At 41.1% G+C, this 25,979-nt stretch overlaps 2 protein-coding genes across 2 annotated transcripts in view; both read left to right on the top strand.

Moving 5' to 3' along the window:
* The window catches only part of LOC310874117 (gap junction gamma-1 protein-like), a 34,369-nt gene continuing 8,390 nt past the window's right edge, over positions 1 to 25,979 (top strand). The window contains exons 1-2 of the mRNA XM_083786796.1: positions 1 to 269; positions 2,480 to 2,582. The gene's annotated coding sequence lies outside the window, so the exon portion shown is untranslated. The remainder of the gene's footprint in view (positions 270 to 2,479; positions 2,583 to 25,979) is intronic.
* LOC310874047 (small ribosomal subunit protein uS13-like) lies at positions 14,323 to 14,802 on the top strand. The gene has a single exon (XM_083786715.1). The coding sequence runs from the start codon at positions 14,336 to 14,338 to the stop codon at positions 14,792 to 14,794; it is 459 nt and encodes a 152-aa protein (XP_083642841.1). The 5' UTR covers positions 14,323 to 14,335; the 3' UTR covers positions 14,795 to 14,802.

Below are 25,979 nucleotides of genomic sequence, written 5' to 3'. Positions count from 1 at the left end.
CCTCTGCATGCAGCCAGCCAGTCTCATTCAGGCACAGGGTCAGGGTCTGTTCTGCCATGCCATATTTCGAACATAGTTCATGAATAAAACTGTCTTTCTTTTTTGGGAAAGAACGGGAATACGTACCTCGCATTGAACGCCTGGCTGATGAAGAAAGAGGAGTTCCGTTTGGAGGAAAAGTGCTGTGTTGTGACTGTTGTCCCAGGCAGCAGCAGCGCGACGCCAGATGTGTGCCAGTGAGCGACTGGAAGCTACAGAGAAGAAGCAATGTGAGTCAATGAATATTCCATTTATATACTGTTTTAGGGAACCATACAGGACAATCATTTAAGAAAAAAAACGTGCAAAACTCAAATGTGTGCGAGTGCAGGGACTCGGGTCTCGGGAGGGTTAAAGAACCCAAATATACCGACCTGCCTGGCGTTAGCCAATTGAAGCTCAATAAAGTCCAATAAGTCCATAGCATGAGTGTGTCTGACTAAAGCGTTGCTTGCCAAAAAGAACATCACACATGGCAATTAATTTGGGTATTTACTATTTATGTGTGCATGTTTGTTTAAAAGTAAAAAAATAAATTTACATTGTTACAAATTCCTGGCCGGTAATGTCGTAAAGTAGCCTATATATATACATTTATTTTTTTGAAACTTAATTAAAGCACATCACCTGTGTGAGCCTTGCATTGGTTAAAAAATAAAGTTTGAATTCTTGTTTGAGATGACCATGATGGCAGCCATGTTTCTGAACTGTCCACTTCCCACAGCAGTCAGTCAGTCAGTCAGATAGACAGACAGACAGACAGACAGACAGACATAGAATTATTGTACCAACTTAACCTAAACTTATGAGCATTTTTTAGGACACATTTTATGAAGATAAGTTGAAAATGGGTGACGTGCTCCTTTAAGTGAAGTGTGATTGAAAAATCTCTTTTGCAAGGGAGCTCTGGCCAAGAAAGCAATCAAGTAGGATTACAACACAAACTACAATAATAAAAAAGCAAAAGTGAAAATACATTAAATACATTACTACAAACTCAAGTAGGAAGAAAATAGCTGCAGTCTGCAGGTCGCGATTTTTATCATCTGAAGTAAACTTTTTAAAATCATCCAAAGGGATGAAGTGCTCCAGTTTAATGTAATTCTATCTCAAGCTCATTCCTAGGACAACGGAGCAAAAAAACCCAACTAAAAGCCACCCCAAATTCTGTGGACAGAAGATGGCCGGTATTAGGGATGTCCCGATCACGTTTTCTTTGCTGCTTTTTCCGATCATTTGATTTTGAGTATGTGCCGATACCGATTTTTCCAGATCCAATATTTATATTTTTTATAGAACACTTATGCCATATCACTATAGTACAATATCCCAAATCACAGACAATATCCAGTCTAATATCATGATATGGATATAATATTGATACAAGGATGTTCCAATCATACATGTTTCTTTTTTTTGTTGCTTCGATCATTTGAAGATTCCCCGATTTCCGATCAGGTGATCGGATTGTGACAACCCTAGCCCGGAATTGGTTATGACATGAAGCAAAATGTGTGCTCCCTCTGTGTGTACAGTGCTACTCATGAGGTACATCATGGGTACGCTCTCACGAATGCTACCAATGTAACCAACTCATACATCAGGGAAACGACGCTGAGAAGGGAAGACAACGGTCATATGACTGTAAATAATATGACATTTATAGCCTAAATAAACTCACTATTTACAGTAGCTCTCCATGAACAGTTCAGTTGTCACTGTTCATTGCTCACACTGTTACAAAACACAGAGTGGCTTAGCCAAAAGCCCCCCCTGGCCAAAGGGATTCCCTCCCTCGCAGGCTAGCGTTTTAATGTCCCATTTAGTGCCCTCCCATTAGTGTCCCGGCCACTAATGTGTATGTGTGCTTTATGTACTGTATACTAGTATAACTTACTGTTGTGTATGTATGTGGCCTATTTATTTACACAAATGTTTATTAAATAATAAAATGAAACTGGAACTCAGTTTTATGGTTCTTTGCTGGTCGAAGCCAACTCGACATACAATCAATACACCTGTGCTGTGCAGCGCCTATTGAACAGTGTGCTCTACCACATAAAGTTGTCCTTGGATAAACGGTTCACTTACCGCACCACACATTCCATGAATATGATGATAAAGAACCCCCAATTCTGCTCATTCCCCATTGTTATAAGTGTTATGCAGAGCTTTGTGTGTCTGTCCGTATGAGCAGGGAATGTGCTCAGTTGATTGGCTGAACACGGAATGGAATGTGATCTACAGTATGATGAGTGTGATCTTTATGAATTACAATCAAATATGATCTCTATAGTATTATTGTACTGTTGTACAGTCTTATGATGCAACGGCAAATATTTTCTTATTCACAGTATGAGTGAGAGACAAATATCTTGATTCATAATTATTGTACAGATTAAATATAACTTTGACTAATGTGACATATCTTTTCACTCAGGTGTGCTGCCTGGGGGTGCTCAGTCGGAAGGTTGATGGGGGTTGATGAGATCTTCTCTGGTCCAAAGAAGCGAGGAGACACGACAAGACACAACAGAGAACAGGTAAAAAAAAAGAAGAAAAGCCTGTAAACAGGGTAGGCAGGAATTATAGGTTATGATATAGGACACAATACATCATTATTATCCATGGTTTATGTGAGGCCAGCATATATTAAGTAACTTAACGCAAAGACACATTTTCATAAGCAGAAAATAATATTTCAGGCGGGACACCTATCGGTTCTGAGCTTCCCCATTATCTGAGTCTTCTCTTTGTCCTGATTGGATAAAATTGATATCCTGACCTGACAATGTATTTTCTGTTCACCAAGACGGCAGTTCTCAAACATTTTAATGTCAAGGAGCACCAGAATCGATACTAGGCTGTGGACACCCATTTGAAAAGATTCAGTGCCAGTGAGGGACTCTCATAAGATATATATTTTTAAATGTTACATTAGATTTAGTGAAAACCATCATCTGAATAGTCATTCATATACAGTAGATTTCTCTCATTGGGCTAACATCTATGTAGCTGGTTTTGTTGGGGACCCCTGGAATCCCTTTTGTCCCTGGACCCCACTTTGATTACCACTGCACTAAAGTGACCGAGACCCCTATTACTGAACAAACTCTATAGAGCACCGAAGTCTGACGTCACTTTCAGTAGAGGGCGTCAGTCCCCAGGTTCATGTATTTTTTTAGTTGCATTGAAATCGCCATAGGAGGATTTTTAGATTGCTTCATATAAGAACTGTGTTTGAAAAATAAACATGTCATCCCGGCCGCTTCACTCATATGGATATGAAGAATCAACTGACTGAGAGAAAACGCTAATGTTACTGCTACTGAATTAGTTACATTTTCGCTAGAAGCAGACTGTATCATATATGAGTCACTGACTGTTGCAAAACGATACAGAGACACCTCCCTGACAATAACGCAAATGTTTATTTTTGGACCACAACGCTTATAGTAGACGATATTAAGATCACCCCATGTTATTCTCCATAGAGAAATTACTTCCGCGAACCAGGGGAATCAAAGGGATGAGCGAGTTATGTCAGGACTTCGGTGCTCTATAGCAGCAGCAATAGCTGCTATTGTAATATAGAGCTATTTCATATTTATTTGTACACCTTATTTTCAAAATCTATAGTAGTTTACAGGTACCCTGGGAGCAATATTATACAAAACATATTTAAATTACTTAATTTCCTACCATTTTATTAATCACTTAGCCCGTTAAAAGACACTACCGTCGTCAATACATGGCATACCATTGTCTATTAAAAGATACAGACATGAACTGAGATCATTTACGCTAATGGCTTTATTTTTAGATTTAGCTTTTGTTTTCATTTTATCCATAGTCATCAAAATGCTACTGGGCTCATCTGAATAATTCAGCCATTGTTAACTAAACATCATTGAGTGGTTAACAATTCATATATTCATAAATCAATCTTTTCTCCAGGGATTATGTTCAAATCAATTTGTGCTCATGCATTCAAAATCACAGATAACATAAACTTTGACAAAAACAGGTGCCATGACGTTCACTTTGTTACCCAAAAGCAAGTTTCAAAATCTCTGCATTTTTATTTTGTGCTGCTGACATGATGGGAATTCAAGGGCTTTCTTGAAACTGATAAAGCTTTGGAAAATCATCAAGTATGCCTATTATATACCTGAGTCATAGTCAATAAAGTACACATGCTAGCTAGACTGCCTGCGTGGTCTTTTAAAGGCAATTAGGAGCCAAGTTAAGTATTCCTATACTTTATTCAGCCAAAGGCTGTCCAATATTTGTGTAGATGAACAACTCTTTCAAAGTAAGACAACAAGAGAGCTTAAGGCGGGTCAGTGGTGGAAAAAGTACTCACATTTCTTACTTAAGTAATAGTATCAATACTGAATATCGATATTTGGCTCTTCAAAATAAGGGTTGAAAGGGGGAAAACCTTGGCAATGCGCGATAAATAAATACATTAATCCCGGCAGGGTACCAAAAGTAGCAGAATAATGTCCCATCCCAAGTTCAAAATGTATAAAAATGTTCGCATAGTGAACTTGTAGAGAAATGTATATAGGGTATAAAGTGGTTATGTTTTGTGATAATCAAAATCTACAAAGTAACTAGTAACTAAAGTTTTCACATAAATGTATAGTGGAGTAAAAGTACAATATTTGGATCCAAGTAAAAGTATTGAAAATACTCAAGTAAAGTATATAAATACCTCAAAGTTGTACTTTGAGGGTTAGGGGTAAATGTACTTAGTTACTTTACAGTTTACACCACTGGGCGGGTGTGGTGAGATGCACTCAGTCAGCATCTAAAATCTGATTTATTCTGAAAATAATGTTCAGAGTTGGAGTAAAAATGCATAAAAGAAGAGAATTTGAGGTAAAATGTGAAGTGGTAATTGGCATCCCCTCTGGGACCCCAAATGTCTGTGGCTATAGCCACAGACATTTCAGCTCCCCTGTACAGACCAAGACATCCGTCCACCTGTTTGTATATCTGCCTATTAGTGATGTGCGGGCTGGCTTTTTTTCATAACCCGCCCGTCCCGCCCCGCCACGGGAGCCAGACCGCACCAACCTGCCCCGCAGCCCTCGAAAACAAAAAGTAGCCTAACGACCGGCTTTTCAACAACCCAATTGCGTTGAGAGAGGACACCGTATGAAAAACCCATGCTGAGCAGGTCACTCGTCCCCTGCATGCGACGCGTTGTGAGCTTCTAGATCTGCTTTAATTCTGTGTGTGCAGCGCACTGTGCACGCCTGCACAGTGCGCGCTCAATTAAGAAAGATTGGGTACAGATGTGCTCATTACGCTGATGACGGTCAGGCTCAGAGCCTCAGAACGGAGGGCACTTGGTCAAAAAGGCAGGAGCTAAAGCGCCCTTTCATAAGCAACACAACAGAACAACAAGCTGATGGTTTCAGCAGGAGTAGACAGTAGACACAGGAGAGCAGGTATCGGAAGAAAAAAAAATTCCTCCTTTTTTGGGAGGGGGGGCCCGCCCCGCCCGCCGTCGATAATTGCGCTGAAAACCTTGAGCCGTCCGCCCGCCCCGTGGGACAATCCGCGGGTCCGCGCATCACTACTGCATATGCACAAAATAATTGGATGTTTTCGACAAGTTCTCCAGACTTTAAAACCTTGTCTTTAAATCAAGTGGTATCAGACAGACACACACCACATGTTTACGCTGCATGTGGTTTGACCATGATTTTCACTGGATTGTCTCACAAAGAAACCCCAAAATATCCTCAGGCTGCTGTGTCTAATGGGCTAAGCTCCAACGTTAGGCCTTATTTATTTAACCACTTAAACCAGTGGTTTTCAACCCTTTTCAAAAGGCCCATTATGTATTCAGCATTTGAGCCACGGACCACCATTTGATGATATTTCATTTAACCTCTCAGTCTCAGATCCAAAACAAGAATATTAGTCACTGGTTGAGAACCACTGACTTAAACCCTGTATAATTATTTGGCCGGGTTCCACCAGGGCTCTGTACTAGGCCGACAGTATTTAACTCAACTTATTTTTATATTTCTCCTCCTATCTTATCCAAATCTCACGCTAAATCGGGACACATGATCTCTATAGTCATGTGATCAAGACGGGTCTGTTTGATTTCTCATATTCCATCCTGATTGACTTTTTTCCCCAAAAAATGATCCTATCCTGCCCCGAGGGGCACTTTTTCTTGTTCATTTTAGGGTCGTCTGATTGAATCTAGACCCAAAGATTTGATTCTGAAATTTCTGATTCAACGTTATATGTACTGTATACAACTCTGCATGCTCCCTGAGTGGCGAGGACCAGAGTTGGAATCTGTCTCAGTCACATCATGTCTCCCTGCTCTCGGGTTCCAAATACAGCATGAAATGCTGATATCCTGACCCTAAGAGATGACGTAATCGAGAACATGTTTTGGAATGGAATTTATTAACCAAAACACTGATTAGGATTCATTCAAATGATAATTTTAATAGATTTGCATTTTTATCTGACAATAGACCGCTGTAATGTACTGTAGCCAATATTGGGCCTTGACCATGCTGGGCCTATAGACACTTTTGATTTGTCAACTCTGTGCCACTTTTGACTCACTTTTACCGGATTCATCCCTCAGCACTTCCGCAAACTCAAGCGTACTATTTTAACTTCATGCACCCATAACTATAACACAGGAAATCTGAATTGGCATCTTGCTTTCTCTTATCCAAACCCGCTGTCGCTCCAGCCTTTCTAAACAACCGGGAGGCAGTTACCTAACTATCAGTCAGATGTCATGTAAACGCCAGTGAATTTATTTAGACTGACATGGATAGTCTTTACTGAACCAGAATACGTGAACGTGTTCTACTTTAGCCTGGGTTTTTTAGATCCAGGCTTTATGCCCTGTGTTATATTTTTCTGTAGTGGCGCTCTGTAAGTGTTCCCCAGCACAGGCCAGGAATGAGTTACTGCCGGGGCACAATTTCTTACAATCAAAGAACCTCATATGCAGCACTATATCCCCGGCAGCATGTACTGCAGTTTCTCCTGTCCTGCTGTTAGGTTGCCAGGAATGAATCGATACGAGGAGAGAGTCTCTGGTTAGGTCCTGAGTCAGAGGGACACTCGGGTTATTAAGAGCCAAATAACTGCAGTTATATAGGAGGCTTAAGCATTCAATCATCAAGAGGTAGTGGTTATTTTGTAGGATTTATAGAAAAATGCTACGTAGAAACATTTTTTTCCCCTCCCTCCTACATTATGTAATATCATTCCCCATAAGGATTACCCCTGCAGAGTGTGTTTTTGCCGTTGGACTACACTAAAGAGAAGGTAGTTTTTGTTACGTGATAGGCTTACATGTTACATCAATTCAAGGACTGGTGGTGACCAGACCTGTACTTTTGAGGTACAATTTTGACGTATTTGTACTTTACTTATTTCCAATTTCCAATACGTTAAAAGTACAATTCTACTCCACTACATCTCAGAGGCAAATGTTGTACTTTTACTCCACAACTTTTTATTTATTTATGTATTCTTTTTAAACTTGAATTACTAGTTGTATATTTGGATTATTATTACAAGACATACAGTAACCACTTAACTCATATATACATTTCGGCCACTTGAAAATAGCAGATCTACAAGCTCACATTGCATGGCGATGTGACACATGATAAGCTTGTAGATCTGCTATTTTCAAAAGATTGTTATCCATTTGAAAACTTGAAATGAGACATCCTGTGCACAATGAGTACTTTTTCTTTTGTTAATTACATTTTGATGCCAATACTTTTGTACCTTTACTGGAGTACATTTTAAAATCTGGACTTTTTCTTGTAATGGGAGCATTTCTATATTCCAGTATTGATACTTTTTACTTAAGTAATAACTTTTCCCCACCACTGACAGCAACACTGCATAATTAGTATAGCTACTACTTCGCTTTTCCTCTGCTGAACATAACCGTTCAGAGAGACACACGATGGATACAGTTTATTCTCACAGTGACAACTGCAATCGCTAGACCCCACAAAAGTGTTTATTCTAAATTGTACATCAGTTAAGACGGTGCCTAGCTACCTTGTTCCACCAGTTGGTTGTAGAGGTGGCCTTGCCGACACTGTACTTTACTGAAGAACACGTTAAACTTCCAAAAAAAGAAGCATGAAACAAGATATAAATGTACTTTGTCTGCAGTTCGTTGGTTTTATCTTGGCATATGTATATCCTCAGAATGATTAAACTGTATCTATACCTAGACAAACTGTAGCTAGACATTTTTCTCGATATAAAGCTGAAACAGGGAAAGCTGCTCGTACCAAAAACATTCTGTCATTAAAGGAGTTGTTCATCCCAGAAATGAACTTATTTTTCTATCAACTTACACACCCCATCAAGCCATTCATGCAGAGTTTTGATGACCGGCGAAGTCTCCGGTTTGAGACTCAAATGGAGTCTATATTGAGCGGATTTGGACGGACGGTACAAACCTTTTGGGGACGAACAAACGTGACGTGTGCAGCTATCAGGCGCCACGCCACAGTAAATCAAGGGGAGAGGCAGGAAATTGGCTGTTTAAAAAAAGGTAAAATGCCTAAAGATGCATACAAAACCTGTGTTCAAGGCCCTCAATCCGTCTTTGGGAGCGTTCATTTCAAGGAGCTCATTTTGCGCACTTGTAGAAAACCACAAGGCTTCTCCCCTCACAGCGTGAGACCTCTTTAGACCAGCATGTCTAAAGAAGGGTGTTGTTCTAACTTCCAAAAACCACAAATATTTCTTTTTACTGTCTGGCACTGTGGGAAGCTGGAGGCAGCCGGTCTGGACGTGTTGGAGAAGTTTCTGGGGGTCCATGCCTCTTCTTTTGATATACCCCCCTCTGGTCATTTATATTGTTTTATCCCTGCTTCTGGACATTAAATTCATGCATTTCCTTTATTTGGAAATGTAGACTGATAGTATGTTTGATATTTATGTTTCATAATATCATAATTTAACAATTTAAGAACAAACACACGTATGTTAAGCTCATTAACCCTAGTGTCCCTATTTTGAGCAAATACAGTACAATACAGTCTACACCAAATCTCTTCGGCCTAATTTGTTTTTTCCAAGGTTCTCTTCAACCTTTTCAGGCTGTGACCGACAAGCACTTGTAGTAGTTGAGCCAGGCATTACATTTAGTTTGAATCGGTTCCACAGACAAATATTGCGAAAATTATAAATCTGCAAGCAAGTTGTGAGCTATTTTCACAATGTTGGCCTCTTTCTTGTATTATTTGACAATGTGGCTAATGTTTGACCAGTTTCTATAGTATAGTTGATTACTTTTGATGCAGTATAGTAATGGCCTTTCTTTAGGTATTAAAACTATCTTAACCCTTGGACTACCAATCCCAATTTTTTTGTTTGGGTAACAAATTGGCATATTTTTTATTCATCATTTAAACATTAATAGAAAGATCTGGTGGTTTGAACAGATGTTTTTTTTTTGTTTTTTTTTCATTGCTAGTGTATTCTCTCGAATTGCCACCAGATGGCGGGAACGCACCATTATGCTGATTTTGGCCAAAATAGACGAATCTTCCTAAGTCACTTCCAGTTCAACGATCAACAACATCCGGTAGTATTTTGACCCTAGTCACTAGCTTGGCTGGTCCGGATTGCTAAGCTAATGCTATATTTTTCATAACTAAGTCAAATTAACCTCAAATCAACCCCAAAACATCGCAAAATATCACATTTTTTACAGCGACGCACATAGAGACGGCGTGCGTGCACGATAGCACACGATCACGCGGATTTCGGCCGTTTTCTGGTTAATTACATCCAACATTAGTGATATTAGCGAAAAAATGCTAATTTTTGCTCCATTGAACCCCCGATAACTGACATTGATTGACATTCCGTTAATTCCGTGAACAGGAGGATTGTATTTTTAGCAATAATCCGTTTTTTCCGGGAACGTACGCCAGGGGTTTAAAGTCTTCACTGTCATCTGGGGACCACCCCAAAATCACATGGAGACTCCCCTGGAGATCCAGACCCACAGGTTGAGAATCACTGGACATGGCCAGAATAGACACGTTGCGGTTGAGGTGTTCTTTAGCTTTTACTATTGGAAAGTAAATGAGGAAAGGCTCTCTCTCTCTGCCACACATACACACACTGTGGTGTCCTCAGGCCACAGGCTTAATTATGAGGGTCTGTCTGTTCTGGGTTCTGGGTGTTGGAATGGCCACTTCACCCCTTTTGCAACCAGATCTTATTTTAATGATGTTTAGGACACAAACCCTTTCCTGGGGTTTTGATGTGTGTAATATGTCTTTTTAGATATTTTAGTTTTGACGCCATGTTCATGACCAAAAGATTTCATGAAAATGTGGTCTCACTTCCTTCCTTGACTACACGTCGCACCTCCACACAGCCTCCCCCCTCTCCACAAGGAGGGGAAGTGCAATAAAGCATTTTGGAGGAATTCAGCAATCCAGTCAAACCCTAGGTGCTCTTTCGTTTTCATGAAGCCATCTGATTTATGCTGGCATGTACACATTTATCGATTTACATTTACAAAAAATTGTGAAAATAGAAGATCTAAGCTCTGTTCTGAGCTTGGAGATCAGCCGTTTTCACTATTCTTCCCATGCCACCTGTTGTATGAAGTATAATTAAAGCGGGCTTAGTGGTTAATCAGAATTTAGTCAATTATTAAACATATACAGTTTATACAATTTTTGATTTTTAAAGTTTAAAGTAATATTTATACTCAACTCAACTCAACTCAACTTTATTTATATAGCACAGCAAGTTTTGTGTTGAGGTTAAGCTATTTTAATTTATACAGCAAGTTTTGTGTTGAGGTTAAGCTATTTTAATTTACTAAAGAGCTGGAGAGACAGCTGGCTCCTGAACAAACACTATAGCAATGAGTAGGCTATAAATATAGAGCTATTTAACACTTATATGAAGGGCAAAAAACAACAACAAAAACATGGGGTACTATAGCAATGAGTAGGATATAAATATAGAGCTATTTAACACTTATATGAAGGGCAAAAAAAGAACAACAAAAACATGGGGTACTATAGCAATGAGTAGGCTATAAATATAGAGCTATTTAACACTTATACGAAGGGCAAAAAACAACAACAAAAACATGGGGTATTGCTTAATTGGGTGCAGGTGGTGTTGAACTGTCGTGTAGTGTGTGGCCTATTAACACAGGTTCTGTGAGGCTGTGAGGTTAGCGGGCATTAAGTCAACAGTTAATGGAGAATGTTGCGCTGGCATCTGTGGTTTAAAAGAAGTTGAATGAAAATCTGGGCTAATTATTATTGTGCAGCAGCGTAAGGAGAGTTTTTGAGGAATGTTTTTGAGGTGAGAGAGACATGGCGTGTGAGGCGATACATGCTGAATTACAAGGCAGACACTCTGTCTTTGCCTTTTTGTTGTCATTTTGGGCAATAGTGAAGCACCACTTCCACACGTCGCAGACTCAAGCAACTTGGGCTATCCTGCCTCTGAGTTTCAATTCCCCCCATTGCCAACGACCCCATTCATCAATAGTCTCATAAATGGTGCATAAATGGTAAATGGTAAATGCATTTTATCGCGCTTTTATCCAAAGCACTTTACGTAGATTGTGCATTCCATTCGCCCATGAACCAATGAACCATGCAAGGCACCAACCTGCACATCGGGAGCAATTAGGGGTTCAGAGTCACAACAACGATACCATCGCCAATATTGCACCTGTACAGACGGCTTGGGCTATATATCTTCTTTGTCTCTATCTAGAATTTGTGGAAACATGCAAGCAATTTTCTGCCAATAAACTCTGTGCACTTGTAGTAGAGAAAAATATACACACACCGTCAGGATATGCTCCAAAACTTTATTTTATTAGAGGCAGACAATAACTCACAACTTTTTTACTTACTATATGAAGCCTTCGTCAGGTGTAATAAACTGTGTGGCCATGATTCTTTCTAAATGCTCGAGTTGGGGAGTGCTCGTTTTAAATCAAGCAATGTCCTGCATATTATGTTCAATTTTGAAAATGGTGGTGCGTAAGATTTAAGACAAACGGTTCCCAACACGAACCCGAGCTGTCTGCAAGAGGTGCAATAAGCAATATTGGTCATTTTATCATTGGGTCTATTCTGTCTCATGAATGGGGCTGTCCAATGAAGGGAATTTTAACTTAAAGGATATCCTCTTAAGTTGCAGCTAGACACGGACAATCATTCATGCACAGTGTTAGCAGCTAGAGGCATCAGTCTGCACCCTGAGCACATGGCACATTACACAACCTGGCCATATGGGCCCTTTTTTGAGGGTGTGTGAGGGCTAATGAGACAATGTTCAGGCCAAATTAATTAAATGAGGGAGACCTTGGACACTCAGGCATGAAGGAAGCATGAGTTCAAGTCCGTTGCTCTCCCCATGTCCCCCATATATGGGGACTAGGCTGGCGGAGGGTAGAGCCCAGGATCACATTAGATAATTGACACAGGGGTGAAAAATGGGTTACAAATCGTGGGATAAAAAAAATATAAAAAGAATAAATGAGGGAGACCTGCGGTGACCGAACGTCCTGGTTTGACTGCGATTGTGCTGGCTCTGGTCCATAGCGTTAGGATGACGTCTCCTTAACGCTATGGTGATTTCAACTTCCTGCGCACGCATGAAAGGCTGCACTGCCTTTCGACTGGCGCAAAAACTAAAATAATACTTTCAAAGACAGTTTTGCCTACTTTCCTTAGTGGACTCACTCTAAGCCCCCACACCACACGTCTAAGATGCACCTTTTGTCCAGAAAACTTTTCACCTGAAATGAAGAACTGTAGAGGGCGCAGTGGAGTAACTAAAATCTTTTCTTCCTTGAAATGTTATACGTGTGGTGGGGGGCTCAGTGTGTGTCCATTAGGGAAAGTAGGCTGTCAACTCCACAAAACCGTCTTTGTATATTGGTGAGTTTAGCGAAAGTGTTCTTTTTATTTTTGTAGCAGTCGACGCGACTCGACACAAGTCGACAGCGCTTTTCATGTGTGCGTAGGAAGTTGAAATTACCATGAGACATCCTCCTCCTAACCATACTCCTAACTCTATGCACCAAAGCTAGGATTGTCCCAGTTCCAAGCTGGGTGCCCCAAGTTCCCGACGCGATATATCTATACATGCACCAAGTCTCTAATCCACGTAACTCGAGAACCATTCGCCCCACCAACTTCAAATTCAACACATGCGTTCCACTCCCCCACAGGGAGTGCAGTGCCCGGTGTTGAGTCCGTCGGTGAGTCCGTCAGTAGCCAGTTGTCCAGAACCAGCACCTGCATCACCCCTATATCTCCATATATGGAGCTGGCTTGTTCTGACATCATTCTGATCTGCATAGACTCCATATTTGGGCATGCTTGACAAATAACTCCATATATAATAACTAGGTGGGGCATCCATTTCCAACTTGCATCGTTCCAAGTAGAGCGGTTCCCAACGGGCACCGCTCTACAGCTCTCTGGACAGGGCCGCTGCCCAGGCTCTGCGCAGGGCCCATATTAGCCAATTAATCACACCTGATCACCCATAGAGCTCCATATATGGAGCTTGACTGTTCTTTTTTTTTCTTTTTTTTTATAACTTTATTTATAAGATTTTCAATTTTTGTAGACAAACAACCCCACATATACCCCACCCTCCCCGGTTCCATCACAAAACAAGACAACAAGAACAACAACAAAAAAACAACAATAAAATAAAATAAAGGTAGTAAAGGATATAAATAATAAATGAAATAAATAAATACAATAAAATAAAATTAGCCTTTCACTAGATTAAGGGGCTACACAGTGAACCAAATTACATGTAGGAAAAACACTTAGGACAAATCATCAAAAGACAGTGAGTCGGAAGACAGTGAAAGGGTGAATTCAAGGAAAGGGGACCAAGCCTTTACACATTTCTGGCGAGATTTGAACCTGTTGTATCTGAGCTTCTCCAATGGTATAGGATAGAACATCCTTGACCCAACTTGTAAATGTTGGAGGTTTATCAGATTTCCAATTGCCGAGAATAAGTCTCCTCGCTATGAGTGAAGCAAAAGCTATGAAATTGGCTTGGGGAGAGGTAATTGGTGCATCGTCGTTGGGAACTCCAAATATAGCAGTTATCGGGTTGGGCTTGACTGTTCTGACATATGCTTAGACTCCACATTTGGGTATGCCTGACAAAGAAGTGACACAAATAATATAATAACTGGGTGAGGCCTTCTTTTCGCACATAACCTGCTCCCAAGATGTCTCTAGTCATCCCCGAGAAGTTCCAGCACATTCTTCGTGTCTTGAACACGAACATCGACGGTAGGAGGAAGATTGCCTTCGCCATCACTGCCATTAAGGGTGTTGGCAGACGTTACGCCCACGTTGTCCTGAGAAAGGCCGACGTCGACCTCACCAAGAGGGCAGGAGAGTTGACGGAGGAGGAGGTTGAGAGGGTGGTGACCATCATGCAGAATCCTCGTCAGTACAAAATCCCAGACTGGTTCCTCAACAGGCAGAAGGACGTTAAGGACGGCAAATACAGCCAGGTCCTTGCCAACGGTCTGGACAACAAGCTGAGAGAAGATCTGGAGAGGCTGAAGAAGATCAGAGCTCACCGTGGCCTCAGGCACTTCTGGGGTCTGCGCGTGCGCGGTCAGCATACCAAGACAACCGGCCGCCGTGGTCGCACAGTCGGTGTGTCCAAGAAGAAGTAAAACCTCTCCTTGTCAATAAATCATCACAGTCCACAAAAAAAGACAAAAAAAAACTGGGTGGGGCATGCATTTCCAACTTGCATCGTTCAAAGTAGGCCTGTGGCAGTGCCAAATGGGCACCACTCTAGTCTTATCTATAAATGTCTATGTCTATGTGTACGTACAGTACGTGTGCACGTCTGTAATCCACGTAACTCGAGAACCGTTCACCCCACCGACTTCGAATACGACACGCGCGTTCCACACCCCCACAGGAAGTGTAGTGCCCGGTGTCGAGTCGGTCAGACCCACTGTTGTCCAGAACCGCCACAAAAGGCCTCTGCCCGGGCTCTGAACAGGCTCCGTATATGGAGCTGGCTTGTCCTGACATCACAAATAATGTTCTGACATCTGCATATTAGACTAACTAAAGAACCCCATATATGGGCATAAAAGGGACACATATATAATAACTGGGTGGGGAATGCATTTCTAACTTGCATTGTTCCAAGTAGGCCAGTGCCTACTTGCCTATGATAAATTAGCGTTAATCGACAGTTTAAAAACTGTTTAAAGAAACAGCCAAAATCCCCACATTCACGCGTGTGCACGCCTGCACCGCTTTTATTGGCATTATGGCCCATAATGAGATGAAGTAGGCCTGATCGGCAGCTAATAAAACATTAAGTCAAACTCCCGCTAATCAAAACACTGATCACATATGTTCATACTTGTCCACCATTGATTTCAATGCGTTTCATCAAACCTCCGGCTCCAGTTTGCCTGGCAGACATTTCCTTACCTATATCATCACCAGGTGAGCAGCAATGACAAGACGACAAAAAAATTTTGGAATTGGCATAAGAAGAACTGGATTAAGAGCGTCTGCTAAATGCGTCTGCTAAATGCCTAAATTGTAATAACACAAGAGGTGGAGATGGTCTACTCTAATTTTGTAATAAAAAAATAAAAAGTATCACATTGAACTGGCGATATGGCGATAAATATTATAGAGACAATACAATGTCTTCACGGAATGCCTTTTCAGATACCTTCTATTATATATTAGAGAACTTGTACCCAACACATGGCAAGAAACCCAAAGCCACAACATCTATGTCGCTATAGAGCACCGAAGTCCTGACGTAACTCGCTCATCCCTTCGATTCCCCTGGTTCACGGAAGTAATTTCTCTATGGAGAATAACATGGGGTGATCTTAATATCGTCTACTATAAGCGTTGTGGTCCAAAAATAAACAAGCTGTCTCGGCGTTATTGTCACGGAGGTGTCTCTGTATCGTTTGCAACAGTCAGTCACTCATATATGATACAGTCTGCTTCTAGCGAAAATCTAACTAATTCAGCAGCAGTAACATTAGCGTTTTCTCTCAGTCAGTTGATTCTTCATATCCATATGAGTGAAGCGGCCGGGATGACATGTTCATTTTTCAAACACAGTTCTTATATGAAGCAATCTAAAAATCCTCCTATGGTGATTTCAATGCAACTAAAAAAATACATGAACCTGGGGACTGACGCCCTCTACTGAAAGTGACGTCAGACTTCGGTGCTCTATTGCAACACCCACAACACCATCTTACACACTACACCCACACACACTCACACGGCAGTGACGTCACACACTTACCTTCGCAGGGCTGACTTCTATAGGTTTTGAAAGGTACCTTTCTTGTGCTCATTTTCAGCAACGCCCTGCACATCGAAACACACACACACACACACACACACACACACACACACACACACACAAAATGTCATGTCAAAGGTACCTCTGAAAGCCACACCTCTGATTGGTCGGGTTTAGTCTTAAGGGGTGTGTTTTTTTCACCCACTGTGTAATACAATGAATGGACGGTAGGTGGCAGTAGTACAGAGGCCAGAGAAACTATAAGACAAACGCACATGGAATGGGAAATAGAGGGGGGGGAAATGGTAGGCTTTTTATTTTTGGTATTTGACTTTGCTACTGATGATTGTACGCAACAACAACTATTGCATTGTGTGTTTGAGCTGACAGGCCCTTTTTTATGTCAATCAATCAAGTCATCTCAGGTCATCTCAAGCGGCAGATGCAAAAATAGTTTTTTATATTAAAATTATATATATTTTTAGCCATGTCATGTGCTCTACCTGCAAAGCCTTTGTGATCTATAACTTTTGGGCACCGCTTAACGTCAGATCAGGGGTTTTGTCGGCCAGCGCCAAAAATGCTCCCCGACAGCATAATCGGAGCAAATACCGGGCAGTGTGTATGTATGTATAACGTGTTGACTACACTACACTACACTAATAAGGACACATAATAATAACTAATAACCCATCCGTTACTACATGTGGAGTCAACTCCCGCAATTTCCTTCTTCCCATAGTGCGCTGCAACGTAACTCGTAGTATTTTGGTCTAAATGGTCTGTTATTCTTTTCGTTTTTGTTAGCTGGTTGTACTGTTAAAAAACACATGAACAAATTTTGTGTGTATAGTAGATAATTCATAGATAAAGCTTGGAGAAATATTGTGGTATTTTTCCATATCGCCCACCCCTAATTGGACTGGTATTCTGCAGGGCATTACTCAGAATCGTTATTGGCAATGAAAGAGGCTATTCAGGTCTCTAGTATTTTATCTCCTTTTACGGCCAAAGGAAGCGTCTCTTCCCGTCTTCTGATAAAGAAGTATGTATTGTCATGATGTGAGTGGGCACTCGCCCTAACGGCAAGGAGCTCTCATGCAATGTTCAACACAAGAAGACATTGACTAACAATAGCAATTATGGTAAAGAATTCCACAGTTATCATTACTCAAGCCTTTTGTGCGCCAGAGCCAAGCAGCGTGTATAAACAAGACCCGCGGGGCACCGCTGCTAAAAGAAACAAGGCTGAACTGGATTATTGTAGAAAGGAATAAATGTTGTGTGAGACCTGTGCGTGCAGGAGAGACTGTTCATTGTTATACAGTATCACTATCTTCTCTCGGGCAGATTCCACAGTGAGCTTAATTTGGGACGCGTGTGTTTTCAGTTAGGCTGCATCTGGCTGGTGGTACGCTCTCCTCTCACGTGAATGCCAAGCTCTGTCAAAGTACAGTCGAGGAATGTGTGACAGCTTCATTTTGTTGATAAAGTGTGTGTGCGTGTGTGTGCAATGCATACACGCGTGTGTGTGAGAGAGAGATATGACACAAGCCTTTTGTGTATCAGTGGCCTGGCCACACATGCTGAGTCAGCCAGCCATCCTCACTCCTTCCGTTCTCTTAATTCATCTGAGCTTGCCATCCTTTTCCTCATTATCTCCCCCACATAATGTTCCTCTGGTATTTCTTCTTATTATTATCACTATTCATTTGTAACCTCAAATGTTATGCTGTGTGCACACGGGCAGATGCAAAGATTCTCAGCATAATTAGTTGTCGCTTAGAATCTTTGTATCTGAAGCTGATCTTTGTAGCTTTATCTTAGTATCTTTTGTAGGCAGCTAAACGTCGGATGCATCTTTGCATCTCCATGTCGCTGGCTTTCATTGACAATGAATGGTAGACTGTAACATCTGCTCGTGTGAGCAGATGCATGATATGAGCAGTTCCTCTGGAACAGTTGGGGGGTTTATTGCCTTACTCAGTGGTGGAAAAAGTACTCAAATGTTTTACTTAAGTAAAAGTATACTGTAATGTAGAACTACTTCGTTAGAAGTTGAAGTCCCAGATAAAAAAATGTACTCAAGTAAAACTACAAAAGTATTGGCATCTAAATGTACTAAAAGTAAAAGTACTCATATTGCAGAATGTTCCATTTCACAAGTTCAAAATGTGTTTAAAGTATTTTGAAAATAGCATATCTACAAGCTCACATTACGCATTGTGAGCTTGCAGATCTGCTATTTTCAAATGGCCGAAATGTGTATAGGGCTGAAATGGTTAATGTGTGTTTTCTAAAATCTCCAAATAACTAACTAACTAGTAACTAAAGTTTTTTAGTAACTAAATTTTTTCAAATTATTGTAGTGGAGTAAAAGTTTGTCTCTGGGATGTAGTGGAGTAGAAGTAAAAGTTTCGGAAATACTCAAATACCTCAGTATTGTAGTAAAGTACAGTGCTTGAGTACATGTACTTTCCACCTCTGGCCTTATTTACAGTATACTCAAGTGCTCGTTTCCAAAGAGGATAGAGCAGTCGTTCCAAAACTCCTCCAAGCCAAGGACACCCAAATAACCATCACCTCTGGCTGTGGCCCAACCATGGGCATCACACCCATATATGGATGAGTACGATGCGACACCCCAACTCTCACAGATCTGTGATGTCATCCCCCCCCACTTTGACTGGCTGATGTCTGCGATGCGTTATGATCCCACCGCAGTTAGAAAAGCCCTGCTGCGATTGGCCAACTCGGTTTCCCCTATATGAAAGTCTATTGGCCGTTGATTATGTTCAAATCAGAGTAATGCTAGTGTCGCCACTCTCTTACTAGATTACTCTGGTTCAAATTAGGTCAAAAAGATGGCAAAAGAAAAATAATGCGCGAGTGCACACTAATGCACGCTCACCCCCTCCCCACGCTCACCCCCCACCTTCAGATACCCTATGACAGTAGTTCCCAAAGTGGGGTCCGAGGACCCCTGGGACTCCCACAGAGGACTCCCTAGGGGTCCCCTGAGGGAGTTCCAGGTGGTCCCCAGCTTGGACCATTACGGGTCTGTAACTCAGAGAGTGGAACAGTCCATTTGGTTCAATTTGTACACTCTCAGAGTTAAATTAACATAGATTTTACCATATAAATTGGGGTCCCAGAGATAGAAATGCCATTAAATGGGGAACCGTAGCCTAATTCAGGTCAAACAGAGGCCCTTGAAATGAAAATGACTGAAAATGACTGCTAGAGCCATACAAATCTTCTCTTATGGCATATATTTTCAAATGGGGGTCCGTGGGCTAGTGTCATTTTGGGGGTCCTTGACGTGAAAAAGTTGGGAACCACTGCCCTATGACACCCCTGGGCCAAACCTCCCACAGGACACGGGATAGACATGTTAAATTGGAAGTGATGAAACAAAGTCTTCCAGGTCCAACAAAATTGGACCTGGAACACTATTACATTATCTTTGTGGGGGTGTTCTCTGTCCTGATAGGATGGCATTGGTCCCCTGACTGACCTGAAAATGTATTTCATGTCTATTTAAGTTTCCCAAACAGAGGGTTGGGACATATTTGTGTGTCGCGGACACATTTTTATGGGTCCCCTTTGTTTCTTTTTTGTTTCCAACATTTTGTTGTGAATTATTTCAAAATACAGATAATTCTGGGGGTCCTTGACATGAAAATGGTTGAACACCCCTGACATAGAAACATAGGTTTTTCAGAAAATTGTCACAATTTAGAAGACATTTGTAGAATGCGTTCACAGTTCAAAATGGGTTAAAATGTAATAACTTCTATCACCTTACACCACCTTTAATTTAATTCAGAGTTTTATTGTACAGTATGAGGCATTGGCACTAAGTGCCATCACTTTTATGACGTGTGTGTGTGTGTGTGTGTGTGTGTGTGTGTGTGTGTGTGTGTGTGTGTACTGTATGCCTGTTTAACTCAAGGACACCATCTTGCTGACTCTTGTCTTCTCTCTGTAAAACAGAGTGTACTGTTGTACATGAGGGAACAGGGAAGGCCTTGTCTGTGTTTGTGACATCCCTGTCGGTCCTGAGCGCTCATTAATGATGGTGATTGTGATTACATGTGTTATGGGGGTCGGTCATAAGTGGCCAACGGGCACAGTGCTGTCGGGTGTGCACAAATATCTTCTTCCTTGGACGATGAGGAGAGAGGAGTCACTGATAAGGAGACTTGGTTATAGCCGAGGTTCTCAAACTTTTTAATGTCAAGGACCCCCAAATTGACACATATTAGTCCGCGGACCCCCATTTGAAAACATTATGCCAGGGACCCTCATAAGAGAAGATTTCTACGGCACTTTAATTTCAAGGACCCCCAATTTGACATGCATTAGTCTACGGACGCCCATTTAATGGCATTTCTCTCTGAGACCCCAAGTTATATTGTAAAGTCAATGTTAATTTAACTCTGAGTGTACAAATGGACCAAATGGACCCTTTAGCATTTGTAGCATCTCAGAGTTACAGACCCATAAGGGTCAGATTATTTTATGTTAAACTAAAAACTAAAAGAAAAAACTCATTAGACAATGGGCCCCCGGTCCTTTTTTTTTGTTTAAATGATATTCAATTGTGCAATCAAAATGGTATATGATAAATAAATCAGGGGATAAGTACAGGGATCCTGAAACATATTGTTATAATAGTAACTTTGAATTAATTATCTAATTAATTAACTAATTTGACTACAGTGATAGTAAACAACTCTTTTTGCAGGGAACCCCCTTAATAATGCAACTGGTTTAGTGCACATAAAGTACATTACGCAGAACAGAGGTAATGCTAACAGTAGCTAGGCAAAATAAATAAATCTCTCCACTTCTCAGTTATCCCTGCGTAGACCAAACTGTCTGTTGAATTACTGTACGTGTGTACACAGTGGAGTTTAACTTCGCCCCCTCGCCTCATATTTTGCTGATGCCGGGGTGACCCGCCTCGTTCTGATTAGCACGACGAGATTGACTTTGCATCGGAGCTCGCCACAGATGGAGGCCAATATATCATGTCAGAATCAATTCATTCAAATCTAATGTCTTTCCTCCCAGCCGCTGCCCCCCCCCCCCCACACCTCCTGATTGACTGACTGCCTCAACTCACGTGCATATTCCGATAGATCAACAACAACATAGATCTCTTACTCTTTGTTAGACTCTCAAAGCTTTGGTTTTGTTTTTAATCTACCATACCCAATTACCCGACCCACCAACTGGTCTTAAAACTGCAATTCTGAACTTTATTTTGCAGTATCTTTACTATCTTAATACGACACCTGTAAAACTACCACAACTTGCGGCGGTTGGAGGACGTCTCCCTTTGAGAAATGTAGACCCGGTAGGAACAGGTATTAGAAAAGTATGAATATCCGCACTCTGTATTTTAGCTCCCAAACACATGTATCCAAACAAAAGGTCAACGCTTCATCAGTCAAACTGTTTTTGACAGACAGAAACAAGTTCAATACCAAAGTCATTGACTAATGACAAAGCAATTGCGCCTGTGAGCCAAATGAAGCAGGCTAGCCCATAGATAAGACCAATCACAGGAACAAATCAAACCCTCCTGTCTCCCCAGTCTCCACCCCTCAGAAGAGCATAGCCTACTCAGCGCCTGCTCAGGCTTCGTGTGCTCTTCTGAGGGGTCTGTCATAAACCATTAGCCTGGACATGGTGAAGACCTAAAAGGTGAAAGTGTTGCCCTTTGAATACATTAGTTTGGGAGCTACTGTATATCCAGTGTGTGAAGCCTCATTGAACTAACAAGAGGTATTGCCTGAACTAAGTTCAAAGTGAATATCTCTGCCGTCCAAGTAGCAGTAGTTGAGTTCTGGTTTTTCGGCGTCACTTTGTTTAGGTCCCCTCTGTTTATTTTCCGTCTAGGCCAGTCGGTACGAGTTGGAATAAAAGATGGATATAACAAACAAATTATTCCAAGAAGTAACTTCTCTCATTCATACTTGTCGGATACACCGAAACCCGAAAATGGTATGCCTCCCAGGCTACTTGGGAGGTAGTGCAGAACCTGGTTCAGCCAGTGGCATATTTGCAGCTAATCTTTTATCCGATAACTTGCACATTTCTCTTATTTTCAATCTGGGGGAGTACTTACTGTAAAGTTGAAATCACATTCTAATCATTCTAATTGAGGTTGTTAGTGGGATGAAATGTCTGAAGATGGAGGGCTGCTATAAACAATGGATGGAATCACAGCTTTCTTGGATGGTGGGATAGAACAAGGGTTGGTGTGCCAAGGCAGGCTGTTACTGGGGGAACATGGAGAAGAATGTAATTATGGACACAATCCCATATGATATGATATGTTGCCCAGCCCTATCTTATACTTCATCGTATGACAATGCCACGCACATTTTCTTCAAGGTATTGTATTGGAATGAGAAATTCCAGTATTGTGATGACACTACTCTGTGTATGTTGTGGGCATAGAAATGAAGACTGATTCTGCTGGCTTGCAACACAGTGAGTCACAAACAAATATAACTCCCAAATGACTTAAGTGTTAAGTGCGTGCGTGCGTGTTATTAATTCGTTCCAGATTACATCTTGGCAGGCATCATTAGTTAAATGTTAAATATGGAATTTGGTGGAACAGTGAGTTTTATGCTTGTCTACAGTGTATGTCTCGGACCATAAAAGGCATGATGTCTCTGGCAGCCTGTGGCATTTTTCTCTGGGTTCTGTTCCCCCCCCCACCCTCCCCCGCATGAACAACATTGTGTCCATAACTATACTGTACAGTGTACAGTGAAGGCTATCAAAAGACCAGATTTATATGCTCTATATTCTTTTTTTTAATACATTTTATTCAAAGAGTATGACATCATGCAAGTTTCACAGAAAGAAAATACAACTCTTTGTTTTTATATTTTCTCCCACAACTCCTTTCCCAATCCTCCCCACCCACCCACCATCTTTCCCCACGAGGGCAGACATACAAACAACATATATACAGGTATAAAACCAATAGGTTGAGTACATAACTAAGATACAAAGAAAGGGATCACATGGTTATGTTCACAGAAATAATTAATAAACAACTTAAAAGCGGGGTAAAATAAGAGACATACAATTAACTAATGCTCTATATTCTTAAATGTAATGTTGTATGCACATTCAGGTAAACAGTCGGTTTAGATCACTAAGTATGTATATTGGCACCAATTGTTCCCAGTGGTTTGTGATATTAGATCCGGACTAACACGCGCACAGCCGCACACACACAGACATAAACATAATCTCCTCTACCCTTTGACACTTTGATGTGCTCGAAGGTGCTCTGACTGCTCTCTCTCTCCAACTCTATCATAAAAAGAAAATACATTTTCGGGTCAGGATACCAATTTCATCCAATCAGGATCGAGCACTTCATAGCAGATCTGAAAAATGTATATTTTTCAACATGAAAATGATTATGACTATATTATCCAAGAAATCATTGTGATTATCTCAAATCATTGCGCTTAGGATTAATTGGAACTATTACGCCACGTTGAAGAGTGATCGGATAAACGTGTGTCTCTCCTCTCCAAGTTTGATGTCAGTAAACGACAGCAATGTACTAACGTTACGTTGATATGCATCCCTATTGGAGTGTTCACACTGTGGTCAGTGTAAAATACTAGAAATGTGCACGCTCAAGTCTATGGAGCACGCCACATGTCTATGTGGCAGTGCGATCTGAGTGAGACAGACACACACACACACACACACACACACACACACACCGACCGTACATTTTGAATGAAGGCAGCCAGCGATTTATGTTTGGCCACTGTAATAGAAAGGTCACAAGGTCACAGTCTGCCCGAATGGCCTGCAGTGCAGACAGTTGCCAACCTGTCTGAAACCTGTCAGAAACATTTCTCCAAGTGTCGTTCGACATGCGTGGTCAGGTGGCCTCAAGGGATCACAACACAAGCTCAGTGTTTTTGTCCGGGCACAAAACTCCATGGACGCCCTTCATGAGAACTGCAATGTTGATGAAGGGCCCTCGGCCAAGGTTTGATTCGTAAGACAAACCACTTGAACACCGTAGCCAACTAAAGTACCATACCTTTTCTGAGGCCAACGTGTAGTGAAAGTAGTTGATCTACAAATTGGCAACGCATGTCTTCTCAACGTGACAGAAAGCAAGAAGCATGGATACCAATTTTTTTTATTTTATTAATTGATTAAAACCATTAGTTCATAGAAATTCGATTTTGAGATATCTTGTGTGCAAGTGGACATTTTAGCCTAATGGTGACAATTGAGGAAAGGCCATTGACAAGAGTTCAAAATTTGTAATCCCTATTGGAGTGGATTACATTTGGATTTAGGGTAGTTCAAAACCAAGAAACGGGATTGGGATCACTTGGATATCCGATCTGTGATCATAGAATGATCTCGGCAAACATTATGTGAATAAGAAAGTTTGATTAATTAAATAATATACAAAAACCGAAGATTAATCCACTCAGACAGGGATTAAAAGTGTTGAACTCTTGGGTCTGGGATCATTTTCTAGCGGTGTTTGGGACAGGTCAACTGACACCCATCCTTGGCCTCTAAAACACTATACTTAGCTGACAGGATTCCCAAGAGCTACACTAAATATTTCAATGCTGTGACATCTTGTAGACCTGCCGTTTGGTGACGGATGCTAGGATTCAAGTGGTTAGGAAAGGAAAGGCAAGATGTTGATCTCTTTGTGTTTGAAGATGGCATAGAGTAGTGGTTCACTGGTTCTCAAGGAGTCCTTGAGGGTGGTCCGTGTGTGTGTGTGTGTGTCTGTGTGTGTCTGTGTGTGTGTGTGTACAGGCTGTGTTGTATACCTGCATACATGATTGCTGACTGAAATGTTGTTTGGTGGTCTATTTTCCACACACACAGCTGTAACAATAATGTATGGCTCTGCTGGCAGTGTGCCCTGGCTAATTGCAAGCATGTGTTTCACAATGAAGGAGGCATGCCCATTTAGCTCATGGCCCTTTTTATTTGTTCAAATTAATGTATGCACGCACGCACACAGAAATACACACAGGTTTGTAACTATACTTATGAGGACATCAATACTTTATGACAGTTTTTAAGAATTTGATTTTTGCCATTTTTGTGCCATTATTAACCAAAACACTAAAGCCTTAAATAGCAGATCTACAATGAGCTTGTTGGTCGGCTATTTTCACCCTAAACCTAATGTCTAATGCTAACCCTAAACCCAACCTGACTTTTTTGTTCAAAGTTTCTTTATTGGTATTTTCCAAATCACATATAGGTCAATAAGACCATAGCATACAAAAGAGTGCGTATGTTACCGGCCCCCCAAAGTTCCCGCTCCGAAAGAGCACATCCCTGGTATCTTGCTGTACCATTAACAAAAGAAAACGTTGCATGCAAATAAAACAAGGATATAATTTAAACAAGTAGGTTGGTATACTGAACTTTTTTAACGATGAAACTAAGGACCAGTAAAATGGTTCTCACATTGTCTATTTATCAAATTCTACTATGTATACTTAAGTTATGGA

The sequence above is a fragment of the Protomyctophum parallelum genome, assembly GCF_964188405.1.
Source record: "Protomyctophum parallelum genome assembly, chromosome: 17".
Taxonomy (NCBI): domain Eukaryota; kingdom Metazoa; phylum Chordata; class Actinopteri; order Myctophiformes; family Myctophidae; genus Protomyctophum; species Protomyctophum parallelum.
Note: the sequence above shows the minus strand (reverse complement) of the source record. Positions and strands in the feature narration are given on the sequence as shown.